Below are 24,744 nucleotides of genomic sequence, written 5' to 3'. Positions count from 1 at the left end.
CCAACGGCACAAGAATTGTATGTCATCTTGATCGCCATGTATGGTACAATAGCTCATGTGAGTACCAGCCCTTCAGTTCTATTCAGTTTAAAAAAAATCCACTTTAAGTGTTTTTTTCCATACAAAAAAAAATTAAATATTTTTTTTCTCACACATGGAGCTACTCATACCCTTCATACTATATTAGTAAAACAAAGGGAGGTATACTAAACACAATACATATTTTTATTTATTAATTTCTGACATTAAGTTTCTATGGTATGGGAGATTCATTTTCAGACCACTGTGCGGCGGTTCCGAAAACGAAAACTGACCATCAGTCTTTAGCACAATGTCACCTCGATTATGGGACCGAAGAAACGAGTGCCACTTTAAAAATAAAAATCATAAGCTGCAGTTGAAATTGTGATCACATTCTTCTATGATTATGATACTAGTAGTTCCTCTGTGGTTGAGGATTCCGGGTGAAGCTCGCTTCCACCTACCTAGGCATCACTTTTCATCAGGTGAGTTGCAGACCAAGAGTTTCCTCGATGTGGTTAAAAAATCAATTATCATCAGACCACTTAGTCTCCACTGCAGGAGCTGGAAAAACTATAATTTGCAAAAGAGGAAATGGTCCTCAAATGCAGGATTTCACACTCTGGCCAGATGGATTAGGAGGACTTAATTAATACTTATTATTATTCTGTGGTATTATTCGGAACCCGATTGTTAAATTCAATTCAAACTTATCTGTTTTCTTATGCTGTTACAAAACCCATCTCTTCGAACAAAAAAGTGTTTTTTGGAAATTATCTTTTATTATTATTTATGAACTGAAATGGAAATTGAAATAAACTAAAAAAGTTACTTTAGTACTTTGTAAAAACAATGTTATTGAAACATGATTTCATTGTTATGTTCCGGTTGGAGGAGTAAAAGAGACAGTGAGAATGTTTTTGTCGTTTTTAGGAATAATAAAATTTCATTCATAAAGATTTCCCTCAGATCATAGAAGATAATACTAATTCTGAGTTAGGGGTTTTTCGAACTGCGACTTTTGCTTGTAGTATTTGAAATAATCTATGTTCCTAATAAATAGGTGTGTAAATAGTCTCTATTTCTATAAACTTTTGGAACTAGCTACAGTCAATCAAATTAACGCTATAAGAGCTGTTGGGAACCGATACGTGGACCAACCTCTTTTGGATATTATCTATGTTTTTATACTTATATTTTTTATTTTTGATACCTTTTGTTTAGCTTTGAAGTTTATGTTTTTGATAGCCGTTGTGGGCATATATTGCAGAAATACATCTTCAATTAAACCGAAGGTTTTTCTTATTTCCGCACGCCCGAGCGGCTGTCCGCTACAAGAGCTGTAAAAGCTGTCAAAAGCCATCATTTCTATGGCGCTGCAAATCAAATTTCTCCGTGCATAATGACGTAAATAAGCATTAGAACAGGTGCACGAAAAGGTCATAGAAGAAACTACACGCATACGATATATTATTTCACTAGGTCATCAACATTATAACCTAAATGACATTAAGGTGTGCTATGTAGCAAGCTCTCATGTATTTGGGAGGTATGGGAGAATTTTTTTTATGAGTAAAAATTAATTTATTATTTACCTATTTCTTTTTTTGAAGAATCTGCAACTAACATTATAAATCTAGCTGTGACGTCACCTTGACACTACGTTACTTTTGACAGGAGAATCGACTATCGCCCTACTCGTTCCCATTGTTGCAACCCAATGTGGTGACTCATTGTTCTATAGATAGCTTTACCGAAAAAAATCCAACCAGTGAAGGCCAAGTCCAAGTTAAGTATAAGTAGATCTAGAAGTATGTTACTTCTACGTTTTGTCATTAATTGAATACACCATGGCCTACAACACAATCCCGTTGCGCCAAACGTATTGCTTCATCATTTAATTATTTATGTACTGGCGTTTGATAACTGTGTATTATGAGAGGATGCAAGAATGTTCGTTAATGCAGAGAAATTTGAAAATTGACTAATTTATATCTCAGTTGCACGCAATGCATACATCTGACTAGGGACGGTAAATAAGTATGTTAATTTGAATAGTTAGTTAAAGAGATTTCAGGTTGATCATGCTTCTTAAAATTTGTTCACAAGTAACGAAAAAAGCATAGATTAAGTACTTACCGATTCATTGATGGTACGTATGACGGTAGTTTTTTAAAGATTACAGGTCGATCATGCTTTTTAAAATTAGGGTTCACAAGTAACGAAAAAGATAGGCACCTAAGTACTTACCGATTAATTGATGATACGTATGACATTATTATTAAAACAAAGGACATTGTCAGAAACCGCCTAAAAAACCGCCCAAAAACATTAACCCATCATAATTATTTTCTATTTTTTTTAATACATTAAGCACCCTTTCATTCTAATGGACACTTAAGCATTGAAAAATTAAATAAATAAGTCTTTTAACGTTTATTCTATAATACTATTACAACTTCCGGACGTTTTGGTGCGTGGCATGGTCTAAAACCTATCAAGTTCCATAATTTTTGCCGATAAAATCTGTACGAGGCATTACCGTACTTTATTGCTGGGAGTCCATGTATAGTGATGTTCCTGCGGCCATCATAGACAATAAAATATCGATTTTGAAAATAAAATAAATCGATTAAACTGCTTTGAAGACTAGATTTGCGTTAAAAGCTAAAAAGATATTGACAGTTTGACACTATTACAAGAAGATATCTAAAGTGTCCAACTGGTCGAAGGTCGTAAATAAAATAAAAATAATTAGGACCATAAACTGATATTCATGATATCTATAATACAATAGGAGTTTATTTCATGTGTCAGATGACAAGGGTGGAAACAACCTACGATTCATGTTGTTTATTTACGTGCAATATGTGGGCATATTGTAAAAGTGGAATGCCGAGTTGTATTTCTAAAACTTGTTCTATTATTTTATACTATTTGGCTGCGACTCGGCGTGACGACAATACAAAACATTTTTCGCGAATCGGTGTTCATACATTCACACAATACATTAGACGCCATGTTGTCATAAACGACATATTATAAAATCGCTGTGATTTAATATTCTTAATCATTAATTTTATGGCAAGTGTCCATCAGGAATCATTGTTCTTACACACAGAATCGTATTATTTCGCTTTCGGGTAGTAATATGTCAAAATTGTTGGTTCTTTAGGCGAACAATGTATGGAGAACGAACATTGTCCTTTAACACGTATCGGAAGTTCGAAACATACCTGTAACAAATAAAATAATCATTAATTGACAGCTACTTTTTTGCATTTACCACATTCGTTTATTTACCCCCATGCCCCATTACTTACCTATACACAGTAATACCACAAATATTGGTTTTAATAAATGAACTTTATTCAATGCCCAACAAAATTATCCGCAGCAATATGGTGAATGACACATAACAAATAGATAAGTTGTTACGAAAATTAAATAATTTAGATAGTCTTTAAGCCAATATTAATAATCATTATGTAAATTATTTAAGAAGATGTTTGGGAGAATGGCACACTATGATGCAGCTTTTTTTTCTTTCTTCTTGAAATGTGATGAATCATCATAGTCATAGAATAATTTAAACGATGTAATAAGTCGGTGCACTTTATTAAACTTTTTGTCCCCAGATTTATTTACAGTTTTTAGTAGAACAGATGGCCGTCGAGACAAAATCGTTCTCGATTCTCGGTGGACCGACGAACTAGTAAAGGTTGCGAAAAACGTTTGTACAGCGCAGCGCTGGAACGATCATTATGGAAATCCTTGGAGACATTTGTCCACAAGGATATTTTCGGTTTGAAAACTAATCCCAGCTCTCTTTCCCACCATTGCACCTGTTTATATAGGATAGTTATATTAGCTTGGCCGCCAATCAAACCCAACCAGTGCTCAGCAGGTTGTGTAGTCCCAGGAAAGCTAGTTCTTCGGTTGAAAAAAACATGTAAATTATGATTCCTTACTGCTGCTTTTTCTCAGCACTGGCCCATTTATTGTCCCTAAGCAGTGGTAGGGTTAAAACTGGGATGTGTAAAAGTGCTTTTTAAACTTGCAAAAATATGAGTTTTATGGGTTACTAGCTTTCCGTCCCTATTTCAAATACCGGGATAAAAACTATCCTATGTCCTTTCCCGGGACTCAAACTATCTCTATGCCAAATTTTGTCAATATCGGTTCAGTGGTTTGGCGTGAAAGCAAGACAGACAGAGTTACTTTCGCATTTATAATATTAGTATAGATATAGATCAGTTCAACTTCAACTATCATCGGCCTGTCAATATCCAATGAACGTAGCATCCGATCGCTGCGCACGCGGCGGTCGGAAGCGATGCTTACGGTACCCTCAGATTTGGGTCATCACAAACTGGTCTTATCTTGATTCGTTGTCGCGAAAGTGTTGCAGCAACTTTATTTTTATTGTTTATTTATTTTTGTTTTTGTTAAGAACTTACAAGCAATCAAAAAGAATTCAGTTTTATCTCAAAATTCAATACTTACCAAACTTTTCGGTCAAAACTAAAGTCACCCTAGATTGCATCTCACTTAAAATCAGTGTGATTGCAGTCAAATACCTGCTTGATTCTAAAAAAAATCATCCCCAGGTTGCAGTAGAGGCTCGTCTCGTAGTGGATTGGTCTACACTCCCCATGCTGTCCAGACGGGTTGGGATTGGGAAGACAAAACTTACTCGTAAAAATACTACTTTGAAGCCACGACAGCCAAACGGCGAGGGGGTCCGACTGGCGATTTGACATCTGAGGAACGCGGGTTTAAACCCCGCCGCTGCTTGAAGATTGTGGTGAGCCCACTCTTAACACAAGCATATTTAGCTCATCCACCATCTTACCTAAGTCTGTCGCCATAACATCAATGTTAACAGCATTGTTGTGTTCCGGCAGTTAGAGGTAAGAGCCAGTTCCTCCGTGGTTGAGGATTCCGGGTGAAGCTCGCTTCTACCTTCGGCATGATCATCACTTACCATCAGGTGAGATATAGGCCAAGAGCTTCCTCGTTATGGATAAAATGAAGTAATGTGTGCAATAAAAAAACTGCTTCTGTTAAATCTTCAAATATTAACTTCTAAGGCAAAAGAGAAATGATACAAGCACTCAGTGATTAGCAGATTGGAATCGGAAGCATAGACTTAGGTCTTAGATTAACTAAGAACAAGTTTGTCGGGGTCCACTTCCAGCACAGACGTGGAATTACGATAAAATTAAATGATAACATGGCTTCCTGAATGGCAATTAGCAACATCGACTGGTGATTGGATCATGGCTCTTAAGGACATGTCACACTGGATGCGGTCTGCGTCATTTACTTTGACCTGATCGTAGACCGCAATATATTTAAAGCAGGCATTTCAAAATCAAAATCAAAAATATTAATTCAGTTTAGTCCACAAGTGGCACTTATGAACGTCAAAATGTAAATAATAAAAAAGAAAAGGTAGCCCTTATGGGGCACTTTACATGTCTCCTTATCTTTTGGGCCCTACCAGCGCTTCGAGACAAACATATGGCAAGTGCTGAGAAGAAACGCCGGAACAAACTCAGTCACTCCTCAATCACTCCTGATGTTAAGTGAGATGCAGTCTACAGTGGTACATAGCTGCCCTTTAAGTGCCTAAGTATTCAATTCGCCTTGAAGAAGCCTGGATTACAATGCTCGGGAAAGACAGAAGCAGGAAGTGAATTCCAGTCCCTAGCTGTTCCAGCAACCGCGGTTTTTAGTTACCGTTTTAGGACCGTTTTCACAGCAATATTAGAAACCTTATAAGACAAGATTTAAACCAAAAAATGCCCTAAAAGTACCGCCAATGGGCTGGTGAAGTAACACCAAACCATAACAACTATGCAAATTATTATAGGCACCATAAATATATCGGCGTGTCAAAGCGACGTGACACGGCACTAATTAATGGTGAATAATAAAATGTTGTAACTTTGAAGGCCGAATGGAAATAAAGTACTAAAATTAATTAAATCATAAAATTGGTAATATCGTGAAGTAGCGAAATGTAAAGTAAGTAGGTAGGTATATGCTTTTAAAACTTTGGTAAATTATGTAATAAATTCAGCAGTTGATTTTTTGTTTAGGCCAAATCCTCCATTTGCAATTTGCAAATTTTGTAATTTAGAGAGGATCGTGCTCCTGTAGTGGAGACTAAATGCTAAATGAATTTGGAGACCAAAAATTCAAATTTAATTTTGCATGTAAAACCTTAAAAACCAATCAAATTGTTAACAAACTCTAAAACATTTTGCGCCATGAGAATTTAAATCCTAACTTCTAATCCTTCCAAAATAAAGAGACCAAATCATGAATGAAATAAAATTGGATTAGCTTAGTACGAGGAGGGGGTTAACGAGACTAATATTCTTGTAAAGATATAAATAAAGTAAATATGAAAACAAAGAAAGAAATAAAGAAAATAATTTGCTATCAGTCATATAGGTAATTAGGAGCCGGTGAACGTGCTACCAAACCTTACTAGACCGATAGCGATACGATATTTGCATCGCAAATCGAAAAGTCGTCAGCCCATCAATGCGAATTTCTAAATTATGCAATCGATACAGTTTTAGCTCTAGCTTTGCATTATGCATGTTACTTATCATAATAATATGATTGCAACATAATTAAGTATGAAATTGGTAATAAACATCGCATCTTACGCGTATGGGGCGGTGATAGCTTAGTTTACCAGTACTTTAACGTGGCAGTTGAGACAAAATTATTTTTGATCGTAACAATTTTTGAAACACCGCAAATGGAGGATTTGGACTTACACTCCCCACGCCAGACGGGTTGCGGAGGCCTGATATTCGTATAGGTACACACGACAGCACATCAGGCTACTCATTTTTGTTGCAAACTCACCGCTATTACAACTGCACAAGAACCCACAGTGTTTACCTTCACGTGCCGTGGTCAGTACATATTCGTTCGTATGGGACACTTGCCCGAAAGACACTAGCGCAAAAGTCATGTCTGTCACGCTAGTGTTTTTCGCGCTCATGTCTTTTCGCGCAAACGTCCGTTCGCGCTCATGATGTCTTTACGTGCAAGTGTCCAAGCGCAAATGGCTCTTCGCGCTTGTCTTTCGCGCTAGTGTATCAGAACCTCGCATTATGTCCCTTAGTCGCCTCATACGACATCCACGGGATGACTGGGAGTGGTCTTTTAACTTTTTGCCGGAAGCATATTACCCAGCCCAAACCAGATCCAACTAATGATATGTAACAACTAACAACAAGACTAGTCTAGTCCGAGATTACGTTCGTCGTTTCATTGCGGAATAAATTACCGAGGAATTAAGTAATAAAATCATATGATCCTGCTAATTAGGAGGCCTTATTGGAGCCGTTTGCAGAATATATGAATAAACATAGAACTGGACAGGTCAGCAGTTATGCAACTGGTCGGGAGCGACGACCCGGGTGGGACAGGGAATGTGTGGAGAGGACATTCTTTTCACCTTTTTTTTTGTTTATTAAAGAAAAATCTCTTGGCCTGCATCTCACCTAATGTTAAGTGACAATCAAGCTGAAGATGGAAGCATTTTATTTAAAACTTCATTTCACACACAGCTAAAATAGCAATAAAGGTACCCATAGACAAGCTTTGCTTAGTTTGGGACTAGAAACGCAGTGTAAAATGTCCAAGGATATAAAAAAAATATTTGATAGAAAAAATCTAAAATACTATAAAAGTGACTGACTCTGTCACTTATCACAAAATCTCAGAAACTACAAGTGCTAGAATCTTAAATTTAAAAGGCATTCTCTCCTAGATTAGCTAACAGACATGAAAGTTGATTCTTGCTTGATGATTTCTGGTGAAAAATAACTATCGCGGGCAGACGCTCAATATGAAATAAATGTTGGGTAGCCAATATGTTGAAGCACGACGCCTATTCTGTGACTAATAGCTCATAGTCTATTAGCTAGCTAGTTGTTTCGATTTAAATGATCGATGCTAAATTGTTCGATCTCAATCAAACTAATTCCACTACGAAAGCCATCCCCTTGTGGGTATAGGAAGTATTAAATGATACTATCGTGCCACTCCACGGTTTCCCTGTTCCGGCGGTAGAAGGACCCTATACTTAGTATGACGGGAAATGAGTCGTCCAGCCACGCGACAAGTGACAAAGTAATGTAAGCTGCTGTCCACACTGGAGGATCGAACAATAAACGTTTTTTGAAAATATTGTACTGTTTTGCACAAATATTCATCATCATCATCATCATCATCTCAGCCATAGGACGTCCACTGCTGAACATAGGCCTCCCCCAATGCTTTCCATGTTGAAATGAGTCGTCCAGCCACGCGACAAGTGACAAAGTAATGTAAACTGCTGTCCACACTGGAGGATCGAACAATAAACGTTTTTTGAAAATATTGTACTGTTTTGCACAAATATTCATCATCATCATCATCATCATCATTTCAGCCATAGGACGCCCACTGCTGAACATAGGCCTCCCCCAATGCTTTCCATGTTGATCGATTGGTAGCGGCCTGCGTCCAGCGCTTCCCTGCTACCTTTATGATGCCATCGGTCCACCTTGTGGGTGGACATCCCATGCTGCGTTTTCCGGTATGAATGCCGCGCCTTCATTCCAGAACCTTGCTGCCCCATCGGCCGTCAGTTTTGCGTAATATGTGCCCTGCCCATTGCCACTTCAGCTTGCTAATCCGTCGGGCTATGTCAGCGACTTTAGTTCGTTTACACAAATATTAGTAGCCCAGTAAACTCTTCCAGTAGGCCTAAGATGCGCGCCACGATAAGCATTTACCGCGACATTTTATCGATAAACCCATACATTTGTCTTCTAAAATCATCGATTTTATGATGGTGGGCATCCTAGCCCGGCTGATGAGCTTGTCAAGTGTTAGGTGGACCGACGACATCATAAAAGTAGCAGGAAGGCGCTGGACGCAGGCCGCTACCAACTGAACAACATGGAAAGCATTGGGGGAGGCCTATGTTCAGCAGTGGAGGTCCTATGGCTGAGATGATGATGATGATGAAGTGTTAGGAGTGAATTCACCACAATAGTCACAATATTGACACGACACGACTGGAAAGAAAGCCACGTGGCTTTTTGTCAGTGTATGTCTAATGTAATAGTTAAAGGTCCCCACAATGCAAGACAATGGGAAATGTAATGTTTTGTGGAAAACGCATTATACAAGATTGGCTCTAGAAATATAACGTGACCGCGCCTTTAGAAAATATGTTATTAATAGTGTTGCCGATCGACAGTCGAATATCGACAGCACCAGACAGTGTCGATAGCAGTATTTCTATATCTGTGATAGCAGTCTCATAAATAGCGTCGATGGTCCGTCGATAGCTCAAAACGTGACTTTTACATCGATATTGTTGATGCTCACAAATGAAAAAGGTAAGATGGAGTGCCTAGGCCAAATCCGATTTGGCTTAGGTACAGACGACAGCACATCAGACATCAGAAAATGTATAATTTTCGTTGCAAAGTCACCCTTATCGCAACTACGTAAGATACCACAGTGTTTACGTTGACGTGCTGTCGACTGTACATTTCCCAGATTCCCCATCCTGGCAAGACGGGTTATCAAAATTCTGGAAAATAATGAGTTAGTCGAACATCAGCAACTCCAATGATATCATTGGAGTTGCTGATGTTCGACTAACTAAAAGCACAGCTAATAGCGACCAGTTGCGTGCCGGTGTCGGATTGACTAAATCGAGATCCGAGGAACGCCAGTTCGAACCTCGTTGCCCTGGGAATATTGTTGTGAACACACTCACTAGTATTATTTACTTACCACGAGGGGTTAACGGGACTATTAGAAGAATTTTTAATCGCTAACATCCTTTTATTTATAAAAACTATCGATAGTTCGGCAACACTACGGTGAAACGGCCCAACTTCAGTGGCTAGCATTAAGTAGAAGGCTATAAATAACTAGCATTTTCCTACCGCCCCTGTATGGGCTGTCATTTCTGGACTGGACTTGTAATGTTACATTGAGTTGGCCATTCAGACCATTTGGAGATCCCGGGGAAAGTTAAGATATAAATAAAATAGTTACATAAACAAGTATAAAAAACACTTAAGAAGTATTTACTAATTCAACTAGCAATTTTCGTAGTAAGATAATCTATCTTAGACCCGGAGGTCCCGGGTTCGATTTCCACTGGGGGCAATATTTTCTGCTCGGTCTAGTTCTGTTACCTGGCTAGCTACCACCATCTTAAAGTTTTTCGTCTCAACAATGTTAACAGTATTGTGTTCCGGCAGTTGGAAGTAAGGTAGCCAGTTCCTCTGTGGTTGAGGATTCCGGGTGAAAATTGCTTCCACCTTCGGCCTGATCATCACTTTCCATTAGGTGAGATGCCATGGAATCCAAGACCTTTCTCGGTGTAGATAAAAAAGTTTTAGGCTGGGTTGCACCATCTTATTTTAACTTTGACAAACGTCAAAAATCTTTCAAACTCCATACAAAAACACCGGTTAGCGTTATAGTTACGGTCAAAGTTAGGTGGTGCAACTCAGCCTGCTAAAAACCCATTAAGGAAGTAACTCAATCTCTATTTCCATTAGATAGTTATCAACAATAATTCATTAAATAAATAGAAATTTCAGATTTATGGCCATATGCAAACATGGCCGTATCGCGTGATTGTAATTCAATTTAATCTGGAGATGCATCGGTTCCACCACAGATAACACTGAAGTTATTAAACAGATTTATTAAACTAGTTAGGAGATGCCCATCAAATGCTTGGTACATTAGAAGCAGCTGCATTTAGGATAATAAGCTACAGCATCTTTGGTGTTTAAAAATCAATTTCAAATCAGCGTTAGCGGGAGATTTTTACATTGTCTTTCCGTGCTTTTAAGCGATTTTGTGAAAAATATTATTGGCAGGTAGCTAATTGCTCATAAGATATTTATCAATATTTATTGTCCGTGGTGCATATCTTTTTCTAAAGGTTATTAAACCTTTGTTTGTCACCTGTCATCCGCTTTGTAATGGAGGGAAGTCGAATCTTAATTTCGAACTCCTCCTATGTTCTCCTGATTAATTTCGTTGCGGGTCCAATGACAGTTTAACTTTCCCCGGGACAAACTTGACCTTCATTGAGTGGGTTTTTATGGCGGTCAAGCTGTAGATCCTGGCTACACAGGAGTTGCAGTGGTGGGAACGAGAGGTGGGATAGTCCCGGATTGTCTTGTCTAAATGAAACTGGAAACAAATACACGTACACCTACACACAATTAATTGACACTGTTTTTCCTACCTGGGAGTCGGACCCAGAACTGAAAAGTCGAAAGATTATAACTCTCACTGAGCCATGGAGCCTAAACTGGGCGTTATCTATAAAAATTGACCTTTTGCAGTCATTCATGTTAATCATGCCACCATGCAAGTTAAGTTACTGAAAAGTACATAATATTTACAGATAGACAATAAATGATGTTTTAAATGGAAGTAAAGATAAGCGGAGAAAAAGAAAGGTTGTTAGAGAATTTCAAAAACTCTGTAGTCAAGAATTTAGGATTCATAATAAAAAGAAATTGAAAGTAAAAAAAAGTTAGAAGGTTCATGCTTAGATTCTAATGAACCTTACCATCATAACAGCTGCCATTTTCATCATGTTTCAACCGATTATCGCACTACAATACACATGGATCACACACTCACTGTCACTGCATGGTTTGTACAAATGTCAAGTTTACAAGTTATTCCATCAAATGTAGATGGAGTGCTAAAGAAAGAAAAATGCGGTTAAAAGTTTTCATTCAGATATTTTTTGTGACAACGATATTATATTATCGTAAATATTGAGGTTCAACAACTTGACGACAGTCCTCCCACTCAGTGGACCGATGATCTGGAGAAGGTCGCGGGAAGCACCTGGATGAGGGCAGCGCAGGACGGCAGGACCGATCATTGTGGAAATATTCGGGGGACGGCCATTGTCCAGCAGTGGACGGAATTCGCTTAACCTAGATTGATACCTTTTGTACAATTTTCAAGAGTTATAGCAGTAAATTTTTGGGCAATTCGACGTCAAATTCTAAGACCTAAAAAAATTTGTCGCAACGAGAGCGTAGGTACTGAAGAGTGAAAGTATGTAAGTAGATAACCTATTTGTTACTTTTCTATTTATCTAATCTTCTATCGCGTTTGCCCAATTATTTTATCATCCCATTCATGCACCACTTCAGATGTATGGCTTGTATGGTTTATAACTTTCGTAGTTTGTTTTGTAATGAATTTCTTGTAGTCTAGGTACCTACCTACCTACCTCTATCTTATATTAAACGTTTTTTTGATACAGATGTCCAATGATAAATGACACACATTGACAAATGTAACTGATAAGTGAAACAAAAGATACGAAATAGCACGCAAATGAAAGAGATAGCTATAGTTTTAACGATTCTGCACTAACTAATCTATGTCCGCAGCGCACGCATCCTTATCGCTCTAACGTCAAAACAAGATCGCTTTCTCTTTCTTAACTTGAACATGGCGCATGGCGTCTTGATTGTTTGCATAAATAATTGAAAATATAAATACTAAATAATTTTGCATAATCACATGTGGTAAGAGATCCCTTGTATTTTGTTTACTTTAGAGTCATAATTGGTACACTTTCGAAACACACACGATGGCATTTTTTATTTATTTTGGTAAGAACAGGAACTTACGGTGTGGTACGCACGCGATTGCGCACGACGCAGGCCACTCGAAGACTAAACACAAGACGTCCCAATTGGGACGTATTTGAGTATTCACAGCGCGAGCGCTTATAACATATATCTGCTTTTGTTTTTATATAATATCATTGCAGATGTCTCTTTTGTTAATAAAATACAAAGATGTGACCAATATCTAACTTAAGATACCTAAATGATTTTAGGGAGTCTCGTCGAACTCTACATTATTGCCGTAGTTACGACATCCGATTGTAAGAAAACGCAAACCAAAAACCATTTTCTGGTTCTCCTAATAAAATATCTGCTTTTACTATTTACCTACGTTTCATCTCAATGGTTCGCTTTACACTTCTCAATTGCTTATCTACTCAAAACGGAGAGCCAAAACTGGTTATCATTGTAGTCCAAGAATGTGTGTCACATTCTAAAGGCACACGCCTTGCTATAAATCCGATGCGCACGCGTCTTTACGACCTGTCCATACATTTTATAGCCGGAGGGTTTCTTGCCGTTCCGGGATATGCCCCGGTCAATAATCCAGGATGGGATTGTACGGGTATTGCTGTATTATGCAGTGATCTATTTCTTAAGTCTTTGGCTTTAGTCCATTAAGCCTTATTAGTGTGTGAGCTGAGGATTTAGTATTGTTTTTACAAGTTTTACCTATAGACTAGATTATCGTCATCATTTCAGATATTAGGACGTCCATTGCTGAACATAGGCCTCCTCCAATGATTTCCATAATGACCCGATGGTTACAGTTCAGTTTAAATGATGATGACAGTAAATATGTAGAAAGAAGATGTGCTATAACTTCTAGTGAGGTCTAGGACAGTCTAGGTAAATATTGTAAAGGATTTAAATCGAGAAAAGATGCTATTACATTTTGAAATTAGTTTATTAAGCTCATGAGGCCAGAGTCAGTATAAACCTAACATCATAAAAAATGTTTTTGATCTAATTTTAGGGCCTAATCACTCCAAATAAAGTTCATCAACCTATTCATCCCAAACAAATGACGGTCACCTCATTTTTCTGGGTCAAAAATGTTTTCCTGCTTTACCAAAAGACCATCAACGTAGATGTTATCTTCAACAATTCTAAACGCAAGCACCCAAGAATTTAAACAAAGATGTTTTCGGTGTAGCCGTTTCTCTTGTAGAGACGGCGTTTAAATCTAAACATTGTAGGATCTTAAATAGTTGTAATAAAAGCGATTTTGCAACAAAAATGTAAAGGCTAATGTGCCGTCTTGTACAGTGTTTCCACATTGAGGGGAAATTCCCCTTTTGAGGGGAAATTAGGGTCAAGAGGGGAAAGAAAAGGGGAAAGACTATAAAAGGGGAAATTGCGGGAAATCGTAGATAAATCCTTTCGGAAGTAATGAGGGTTTTCGCGTATGATAAATGATGGCTCTAGCTGCTACGATTGGTGAATTTTGACAGTATCTATCAATGCTATGCCAAAAATATCCAATCATGCAGCACTCGGACGGACCTCACAAGTCACGCCTGCGTATTGCCATCTAGCGGATTTTTCATACACGAAATCTTTTATTATTTATGGACTCTACCGTGGACTAGTGTGTTACCGTATGAAAGGAACTGCGACAAGCGACAACACGAGCAGGTGGCGTATACTTACCCTTATTTCAATTCTGTTTGAGGCCTAAAATATTATTATGTGCAAAAATGTATGCGCTGACAGCGTAAACTAATTTGGAATAAAAAATGAGTACACAACTCCAAGTTTTTATTATATTTCTGGTCAGTCTGTAAATAAAACACAAATCGTTTAGTTATATTTTATTCATGATTGATGATTCATGAGGAAATTGATAGCTAGTGATGTGCAGCTATATCAAAATAATAGTAGTAATCTGCAAAGTCGACTGTCGATGATTTTGTTGACGAATTTTGTGTAAATAATAATATTAATACAATAGACTATAGAAGAAGAACGATAAATAAACTATAAATTTTAGGTGTGGCGTGTGGTGTCAAAACTACAGCAAAATAATTTTTGAGGGGAAAAAAGTCCGTAGAAGGGGAAATCTGAATTGCCGTGTGGGGAAAGGAAATCGTTCTAGTGGAAACACTGGTTGTATCAAATAACTCGGAAAGCGAGAGACAAGATAAGTGGAAAGTATGAAATTTATTTAAGCGCCAATAAAAACAAACCGAGCTCAATGAGTCGAAAGTACAGATCCAAGATTGGCGGAGCAAAAAGTCTGCCATTTTCAATCTCTTGATATTATTGTTGAAGAACTTAACGATCTTACTTTCCTAGAGGTATCTATCTAGTACCTAATTATAAAAGGATTAGAAAATTAATTTATCCTTAATTACAATCAAGCTACGTTAGAGGTACGTAATATTACTACAGTCAAATAGTAGATGCGTGTTTGACATAATAGAAAAGTTACGAAAATGTGCCATTTCACTGTCGTTAACGACCCAAAATCACGGAAATTATCGCAAAAATAAATCATTAATTCAATCACCTCGATCGCTTCGTAAGTCTTCATTAGAAATCCAATGAATGTGTCACTCAATGTCAAATTAAATCACATGTCGATGCACATACACTATTATTATACGAACACTGCACTCGCGGTCTGGTTACACGTCTACACCGCGCGGTTGGTCGCGGGAGAATGCGCGCGATCGGTCGCGGTCCCGCGGTAGGCGCGGGCGCACTTGATTTGTTAAGGGGAAGGCTATTGATATTAGGGATGCAGATGGTAGCAGAAAGGGTTGGAACCAGTTACCTAGAATGGATTACAATTTACTTACAACTAAAGTAAAAAACATAACCCTCCTTCTGGCGCAGTCGGGTAAAGAAAGAAGACATTTGATGAAAAAAAGTTACCTTTACCTATTTTCTAATAGGAATAATAGAAATTATGTACCTACAATTGTGGATTTAATGCCAGAAGACATTTTCTACCAGTCAATCATAGGCAGAGAATGCAAGGCGTAAATAGGTAGGTAATGAAAGTGCAAAATTTTCAATCTGACAAAGTTTCTTTCCAACCTCGGAAAATAAAGCTGGGTGAAATGGTTCCGATGTGATGTGAGGACACTAAAAATTCCACTGTATTCATCCAGGTGACATCACCCAGCGCCAGATGGACAAAGTGGAATAAATAAACCATTCTAAGCGCCTTCCTAAAATTAAGTAAGCTAAAATCAAGTGACAGTGGGGGGGCATATAGCTCGTAGAGACGATGGCCGTTGAGGGAAGAAAGTTCTCGAGTGGCGACCACGGGCTGGAAGACGTAGCGTGGGCAGGCCTCCTACTAGGTGGACCGATGATCTGGTAAAGGTCGCGGGAAGACCCTGGATGCCGGCAACGCAGGACCGTTCATTATGGAAAATCGTGGGGGAGGCCTTTGTCCAGCAGTGGACGTCATTTGGTTGAAACGAACGAATGAACGAACGAAGCGCCTTCCCCTTAACAGGATGAGGCTCTGTCCGTACGCGGAAGCGCCGGCGCACTTCTACAAACAGTAACGGGATCTAGCCGGGACTGGAAGACATAGCAATTGATCTATATGCAGTATAGTGCATGGTTCGTTGGCCCTTGCAGAGGGGTCGTGATTTGTAGAGTGCACAAAGTATCAGAATGCAAGAAAATTGAATCTTATTGAGAGTCTGTCTTTAACCTTACCGCTGGATTATGATATTCTCAAAAGAAGAAAGAAAGACAGCGTCCATTCAAGAGTCAGTTTAAAAAACAGGTTGAGTTGCACCATCTAACTTTGACCGAAACTATCACCACACAAACTGACAGATGAGGGCTGCGCTTTTTTGACTGACCGCAAACCGCAGAAACGCATCCAGTGTGACCAATGCTTAGCTTTTCATGTCATCTGTCAAGTCACTAATTTGAATTACTTAGGCTGCATTGCACCACCTTATTTTAACCGTAACATTGACAATAACCGGTGCTTTTTGTATGGAGTTTGACAGATTTTTGACGTGTGTCAAAGTTAAAGGTGCAACTCAGCATTAATGTGATGTTTAAACGACTGACTCTATGTTTTTAACGGAGTCTTGCACCAGTTAAAACGCACCGTGTGGCCACTTGGTATTAATATGAAACGTTATTATGGTTATTAGAAATCAATTATTCCATAGAAAAACATCGTTCCGTTATGACCATCCGTGTAGCCAACATCACACAAACTGCAACAATACGCATATATTTTGCACGTTTCAATGCACCGATTAATACGTGGACAAAAAACGCATGCACATTTTTGCATAATGAGGAAATTGCCGTTTAAAATTGAGTAGGCGAAGGGTCTTACATTACAATTCATATTAATTAACAATGTTTGTTTGTAGCCTTTGTAGGTATTGTAGGTGCATAGTGGATATTGGAGAAATTATTGAAAAGATAGAAACATGACAAGTGTTCACAAATGCAGTCAGAGGCATCAAATAAGTACATATCAGTAACAAAAGTAGTCCGATTGCATTTATGAACATAAAGGCTGAGTTGCACCATCTAACTTTGACCGTAACTATTACGGTAACCGGTGTTTTTTGTATGGAGTTTGACATATTTTTGACGTTTGTCAAAGTTAAAGTAAGATGGTGCAACACAGCCTTAGGCTGGGTCTTTAACAATGTCAAAAAACTGTAAAGGTCCATACAAAAAGCACAGGTTATTGTTATAGACACGGTTAAAGTAAATTAGTGCAACACAGCCTTAGTTGTTTTGTTTCTATCTTTTCAGTTCATTCAGGTAATTTTTGGTCTTCGCTGCAGGAGCAAAGCCCCTTAAATTACTAGAGGGATTATGGTTATTGTGACGAGTATTATTGTTTAATTATAATCACGAATAATTAACAACAAGGCGTAGCGTAAAGTCACGCTACAAGTGAACATTATCAATCATAGTGATGAGTTACTTGTACAAACAACAAAATTGTATTTATTTACACCTGTCACATGTTAATTATTACAATAGGTACTTTGTTTAACAGCAAGTCTAGTGGTAAGTAAGTAAAGCACACTGTGCAATTTCTTTTTATGCATAACAAGGCGGGTATTTGATCACAATCGCACCTGGTGTTAAGTGAGATGCAGTCTAGGTTGGTACATATCTTGATATTTCGACACCCTATATGTAACTTAAGTTACAACTTTAAAAATACAAGTCTAGTGCATACGTCATAAAGTTGTATTAAACGTGTAACTCAAATTACAATATTATTAATTTGTAATATCTGCTAACATGACTGTGATGTGTACCTACATTGCACAGCGCTATCTAGTTCTGTGATAAACTGAGACTCCTGTTCGTACATCAACATTAGACTCTTCGCGTTGATAAACATTGCCGTGCGCTTAACGTTAGGCGTGTGTTGGTTCGACTCGAATGAAAAAGCAGTCAATTCCAACTGCAAAAGTACAAATAAATGCATAGAAACAATATAGAACTCTATAATGAAGTTGTAATAAAACTATTCAAACTAGGTAAACAACTTCACTGAAGTTTGTCTACAGCACTTGAATTTTATGATACTTTTGTCTTTTGTATGTCAAATTGAACTAACATTTTGTAATCCAAATAAATGGTTTCATAATTATCTATCCTATTTTTAAGATTGATGATTGCTTAGGTCCTCCATTTAGCATTAGACTCTTAAAATGTTTGTTCAAAAATAATGTCGAAATAATTTAAAAATCGATGATTCGGACAATCAAATAAAGAGCAGTTATTGAGTTAACTAGGGTAATTTTTTCTACGATTTTTGTATCTAGAATTAACACAGTCATAAAGGGATAGGCATCGTCCTACAGTCATTAATTTAGGCTTTGTGCTCAATAAATATTAATCCATTCGCTTGCTAACGTTATGGTTATGCAACACAGGGCTCAGAGTTCAAAGCGATCTGTCAAAACACTAACATTTGCAGATGCACCTGCTGACCGATCGAGTCAAGGATTGCAACATTGCGATGCATTTACCGATTATGTAACGCTTCAACTTGCTGTAGGTACTCGAATGAATCAGTGATTTAAATTATCTTGCGCGATTTACAGTCGATAGCACATCAGATTTGCGAAAGAACACCTTTTACAACTAAAACAAGATTCCTGTTAAATATTTACAATCTAGGGACATACTTAAAACTCTATGTATTACTTAAAAAATTAGTCTTGAGCTCTATGTTCAAATTTAAAACAAATGAACAGCATTTCGGACGTGAGTATATGGTGAAGCTTCCCGAACGCTGCCCATCCGATTTGGATTAGACGATTGACCTCTTTCTCGAAGTTGGACCTACCTATATGGACTGTTTGTCCCAGGTATACATAGCTAATTGTCAACAACTTCGAAAGTTCTCGAGTGGCGACCACGGGCTGGAATACGTAGCGTGGGCAGGCCTCATTTCAGCGTACCTACTTTCTTTTACATAGAACCAAGCTCAAAATTTGACTGAATTTCTAGTCTAGATATACTCACTTAGGTCGAGGCTTTTATGAAACTCTAATAAAGTAGGTATGAACTATTCACATTATTCACCCTTGAGTAGAAGATGAGCAGGCTTTGACTGCAAATCTCATTTCAGAAAATGGGCTTTACTCGACTTTTAAGCGTTTTTTTGTTATACGGACTTAGATTGTCCTAAGCATGCGACCAAATCCAGGCCAAATTGAATCAAGTATTGAACGCTACATACGGGTCTAAATGCTACAGCATTGAGAGATGCGCGGAGGCACGCGACCTTAGACCCGCGCACCTGAGAACGCGGTGACATTTGCGCGTGCGAGACCCATCGCCGAGTTATACGGACAATATGGTCGGGATGTTATGGCCTTATATGGCTTGGTTATCAGGACTTAGGCCCGATTTCCACCAAAAACGGAGAGGTGTGTTTGAATAAATAATTCGCAGGAAAATTTAATTAAGGCTACTAACAACGGCATTCTTGTGGCGGAGTTTTGGGCCGACGCTGTGTAGGTTTGTTGTCGACACGACAAGAAGAAGAATAATCAGATTTCCGAACCAAAGCTGATAAGGATAAAGAATGGAAAGGTGACAAGGAAGAAACTAAATCATTTATTCAATACATCTCTCCTCTACTCTCCGGTTTGGTAGAAACCTTTAAACAATCATAACCTGACCAGTTAAATCGTTAAAACCACAAACTGTTGTTCTGATTTGTATTTGGACCATTATCACCATATACCAAGGTCGCAGCTTCGAAAGACCTGTGCTCGCTGAGCTATTTATAAAAAACTTGTTAAATTTAGCGAGCTTTTTTTGGCTCTAAAAGTTATAAACTATACATTTTACTAGATAAAACACCAAAGTGAATTAGATTTGTAGTTCTAGATACCGATAAGCTTTTGAAGATGGACCATTATTACTGATTTACCATTTTCAGTCTTGATCTTGGACGTTTTCAAAGCCTTTCGGAACTAGGTACTTAAGCGATATACTTACTTATAAGTAATTAATATCCCAACCAGTACATATCAAGTTCATTCTACACTTCACCGTTCGCTAGAGGGCACTGCCACAAACGTGCGCACGCGTCGTGCGGTCGTGACTCGGCGATTTTTTGTTGTACTATGACATCAGACTATCGGTTCGATCTGAAATACTTTGATATGTTATAATCACATGTCTTGTAAGCTTTATTTGTGGTTTGTAGCGGGTTAAACGAACTGACTGGCTGCGCAATGTCATATAGATTAAATCATGTTTGACAAGCGGATCTGGATCAGTCCCATTTTCCAGCAAAGATGTGTTTAAATAGCCAATCAGATTTGTCAACTGAGGGCTTAGTGTGAGTTTACATCAAACGTAGTCACTAGTGAGCGCGTAGTTTTTATTTTAACTTTGACAAACGTCAAAAATCTGTCAAACTCCATACAAAAAACCATAGCTGGGCATTAACTCGTTAATCCGTTAATCGTTAATTAACGAAGTTAACATTTCTATTAACGGATTAACTTTTAAGTTAACTTAAAAAAATGTTAACGGACTCGTTAACTTCCGTTAAATTATCCTAAGTCCGGTAATCGTTAATCCAGTACCTACTATTTACCAAAAAGATACAGCAGGCACGCTGAAAAACGCTAGAAAAACGGTTAAGACAAGTACGTTCCGGCTTCCAGAACCCAAAACAACAGTTTTTGTAACCAGATTACTAACGACACTTGTTAGTATGTGTGGGACAATCTTGCAAATGAATTTAAGACCAGTTTTCCTCAACCGATTGAGCTGAAATTTGGTATACTTATGTAAGTACGATGACGATGCAAAGTTTAGGTACCATTGAGCTGGTCTGATGATGGAGTCATGAGGTGGCCATAGGAACTCCTAAATGAAACGGCGGCATCGCATCGAATTTGGGTTCGTTGGATTTGTCTTTTCGAGCACTTTAGTACTAGATGATGTCCAGGGTCCTGAGGATGGAGTCGAGGTGGCCATAGGAATTCCAAAACGAAACGGTGGAAACTTATCGAGTTTGGGTTTGCTGGATTTGTCTTTTCGAGCACTTTGGTGCTAAATTGCAATGTAATTGAACCAAGGCTCTGAGATTGATATGCTACTAAAAAGTGTAAAACAAAATAATAATAATTAAAAATTATTTTTTTTTTTAAACCGGCCAAGTGCGTATCGGACTCACGCACAAAGGGTTCCGTACCATTGATTTATGAAATTAAAATTATTATTTTTTTAATTTAAGTTATTTGTATGAAAGATTACGCGGTAATAAGCGGTTTACGATTTACGAGGTATTAAAAGAAACTACTTACTAGATCTCGTTCAAAACAATTTTCGTTGGTAGTTTTTATAGTAATCATTTATGTTTTTATTTATAGATTTTTCATTTTCTTATTTTAGAAGGGGGGGGGACCAACTTTTTTCCACTCAAACTATTCTGTTTAGAAAAGAAATATATTTTAGAAACCTCGATATCATTTTTGAAGACCTATCCATAGATACCCCACACGTATTGTTTGATGAAAAAAAAATTTTTGAGTTTCAGTTCTAAGTATGGGAAGACCCCAATATTTATAATTGTTTTTTTATTTTTGCATCAAAATTTTAATGCGGTTCACAGAATACATCTACCTACCGAGTTTCAACAGTATAGCTCTTATAGTTTCGGAAAAAAATGGCTGTGACATACGGACGGACAGACATGACGAATCTATAAGGGTTCCGTTTTTTGCCATTTGGCTACGGAACCCTAACAAGCTTTTATTCTGAAATGCAATTGTACTAAAACGAAAAAAGTAATTGTACTTATGCAAGGTTCAAATAATTTCGAAAGCTTGTAGCGCAAACATAAAAGAGGAATAAATTCCATGCGCGATGAAATTATTTGAACATATTATTTTTTTCGTTTTATTATCATGTGTTAACGGATTAACGATTAACGTTAACTTGCGTTAACTCTTGCGAAATGTAACGTTTTAACGTTAAACAAAGTTAATTTTTTTATTAACGGTTTAACGATTAACGAAGTTAACTATGTGATTAACGGTGCCCAGCTATGCAAAAAACACCGGAGTTAAGGTCAAAGTTAGGTGGTGCTACTCAGTCTAAATGTATGACGGATTGTGTATGCAAACCTTTTATACAAATACAAAAATATTTTATTCATACAAACAAGTCACATAACAAAGTTTTGGATCTAATCCTTTTAAGTTTTATCAACTTGTGTTAGGATATACATTTTCATCCAAACCCATGAACTTCTAAAGAATACGGTAGGCATAACTTAACAAGTGGGCTCACATCTCCTTTTAAGCTCCTACACTGAAACTTTTAAAGCTCTGAATATTCAATTAAATTGCTTTATTGGTCACGCAACAAGAAAGCAATTTGCTCGCATTGTTGGTAATATGGCCGCCTACTGTCAAATGATGAGGTGGGCTCAATCTATACCATAATTAACTTTTGCTTAAAACGGCAGTTAGCGAAGAACGGTTCTTTTCAATCAAAGAATATCCACTGCTGGACAAATTCCTCTACAAGCATTACTACAACGACAGTTCCTGTTGCTGGGCAAAGGCTCCCAAGGCCAAGGATTCCCATAAAGAACAGTACTGTGCTGCTCGAATCCAGGTACTCCCGCAAACCTTACTACATAGATCGTCGATCAATCGAGATGAGGCCAGCCTACACCTTTCTAGTAGGTAGCGTGCCAGACATTTTACAGCTCTGATGGCTGCCGGGGCAGAAAAGTTAGTTTCGACCACGAGCCGAAAGACGTAGTGTGGGCAGGTGGACCGACAATCTGGTGAAGTTCGCGGGACGTGCCTGGATGCGGGCGGCGCAGGACCTGTCTTTGTGGCTTGGGGGAGGCCTTTGTCCAGCAGTGGACGTCATTCAGCTGAAACGAACACGATGACATTAAATTAACAGTAAGTCACTGCGATTGATAGGGACTGAGTTAATTTATCAATCAAACCATTAGCAACCAACTGGCAACCAGTGCAAACCACTCACAATCAGTCAGAGTAATTCCATTTATAATGCCCTATAAAATAATTAAAACCGTCCATTGTTCGTCGGAATTCGACCTTCGAGCATAACTATCGCTAATCCAAAGATAAAACTGTTTCAATTGATTCGACAGTTATTTTGTCCATTGAAAGCTTTATTAGTTTCATACTAGCTGGTTTTGCGGCTTTGTCCGCGTGAAAAAGATTTTCAGTTTTTGATTTTTCATTCATCGTCATTTCAGCCATAGGACGTCTACTGCTGAACATAGGCCTCTCCCAATGATTTCCACAAAGGTCGGTTGGTTGGTAGCGCTGGATGCAGCGCCTTCCTGCTACCTTTATGAGGTCGTCGGTCAACCTTGTGTGTGGACGTCCAACGCTGTGCGGATTTTCCATCTTGAAAATTGAAAACTCGTTTTTCAGGATTAGAAGGAAAAGTGGATTTTCTTTAGCAGTTTCTTTGATGTATTACTGGGGTCGGGGGGGATAAAGCCATGTATTCATTAGGCAACATTTGTTGATAAACGCTGTTTATCAACTGTTCATAAACAATGTTTCATAATGTTTCATCATCCCTGTAAACAGTTTATAAACATAGGTTTAGAAACATTGTTTATGATACATGTTGCCGTGCTCCCCGCTATGAGTAGAGAGCAAGACGTGGTGGCCAAGTTTCAGAAACCTGTGTTTATGGTAAACATGTTTCACACTAGTCATAAACAGTTTATCAATAAATGTTGCCTAATGAATACAAGGCTTAAAGTTGTATTAATTTCCTTCGTAAACTACACTCGGGACTCAATATGGCGCCCGTGATGTAAGACTAGCAGTCTTCCACCTAATGGACTATTTTATGTATCAAAATTGATGCAAGCAAAGTCATGGGAAGAAGCTAGTATACAATCGTCAATGACTGAACATGAATAGGTATCTAGTATAAAAAATTGCAATCATCTGTAATGGTATAAATAGACAGTTTAAAAAGAACCTAATGGCTGATGATATAAATTATTTTTTCGATAGCAGAATCCAGATAAGTTGATGTAGGCTTGGTAGTGCACAAGAGTATTGGGGTCACAGAATAAATAAATAACTTGAATGAATGCAGTCCGTGGCCTCACTGGTAGCGGTTTAGGCACGAATCTTGAAATGAAAGAAAGGCTCTTTATTTGGCTTTTTTAATAAAATAGAACATGAAAAAGTTCCCATAAAAACGCCTCTACATACATAGTATTAGTAATGTTCAACGTGCGTGTAAGCAAGGGTGTAAAAATTAAATGGAAAACACAGATTTTATAATGTAAGTTTACAATTGATGATGAACATGATGCCATGCCCAAACAACTGCACGCTAGCAGATTTAAGGAATGCTACTGTCTGACATTCTTGTATGTAGCGGAGTTTTGGGCTGACACTGTATAGGTTTGTTGTCGACACGACGTTGTCGAAACGTTCTTTTTTACTAAACGTTTTAAAAATACGTATAACGTAAAAGTTTTTTG

At 37.9% G+C, this 24,744-nt stretch overlaps 1 protein-coding gene across 3 annotated transcripts in view; it reads right to left on the bottom strand.

Moving 5' to 3' along the window:
• Positions 1-24,744, bottom strand: part of Rhp (GTP-Rho-binding protein rhophilin) — a 193,382-nt gene that overhangs the window by 114,719 nt on the left and 53,919 nt on the right. Inside the window, exons 1-2 of one of the 3 annotated variants that reach the window (XM_028318820.1) lie at positions 15,259-15,396; positions 11,660-11,797 (exon numbers count right to left, since the gene is read on the bottom strand). The exons of 1 other annotated variant lie outside the window; for it this stretch is intronic. In XM_028318820.1, the coding sequence (XP_028174621.1) occupies positions 11,660-11,686 (27 nt within the window). In that variant the 5' untranslated portion in view covers positions 11,687-11,797; positions 15,259-15,396. Of the gene's footprint in view, positions 1-11,659; positions 11,798-15,258; positions 15,397-24,744 lie in introns of those variants that run through there. One more of the 3 variants, XM_028318821.1, reaches the window with a different exon arrangement.

This window comes from Ostrinia furnacalis, unplaced genomic scaffold (assembly GCF_004193835.3).
Source record: "Ostrinia furnacalis isolate ACB-3 unplaced genomic scaffold, ASM419383v2 OfSCF7013, whole genome shotgun sequence".
In the NCBI taxonomy this organism is placed as follows: Eukaryota; Metazoa; Arthropoda; class Insecta; order Lepidoptera; family Crambidae; genus Ostrinia; species Ostrinia furnacalis.
Note: the sequence above shows the minus strand (reverse complement) of the source record. Positions and strands in the feature narration are given on the sequence as shown.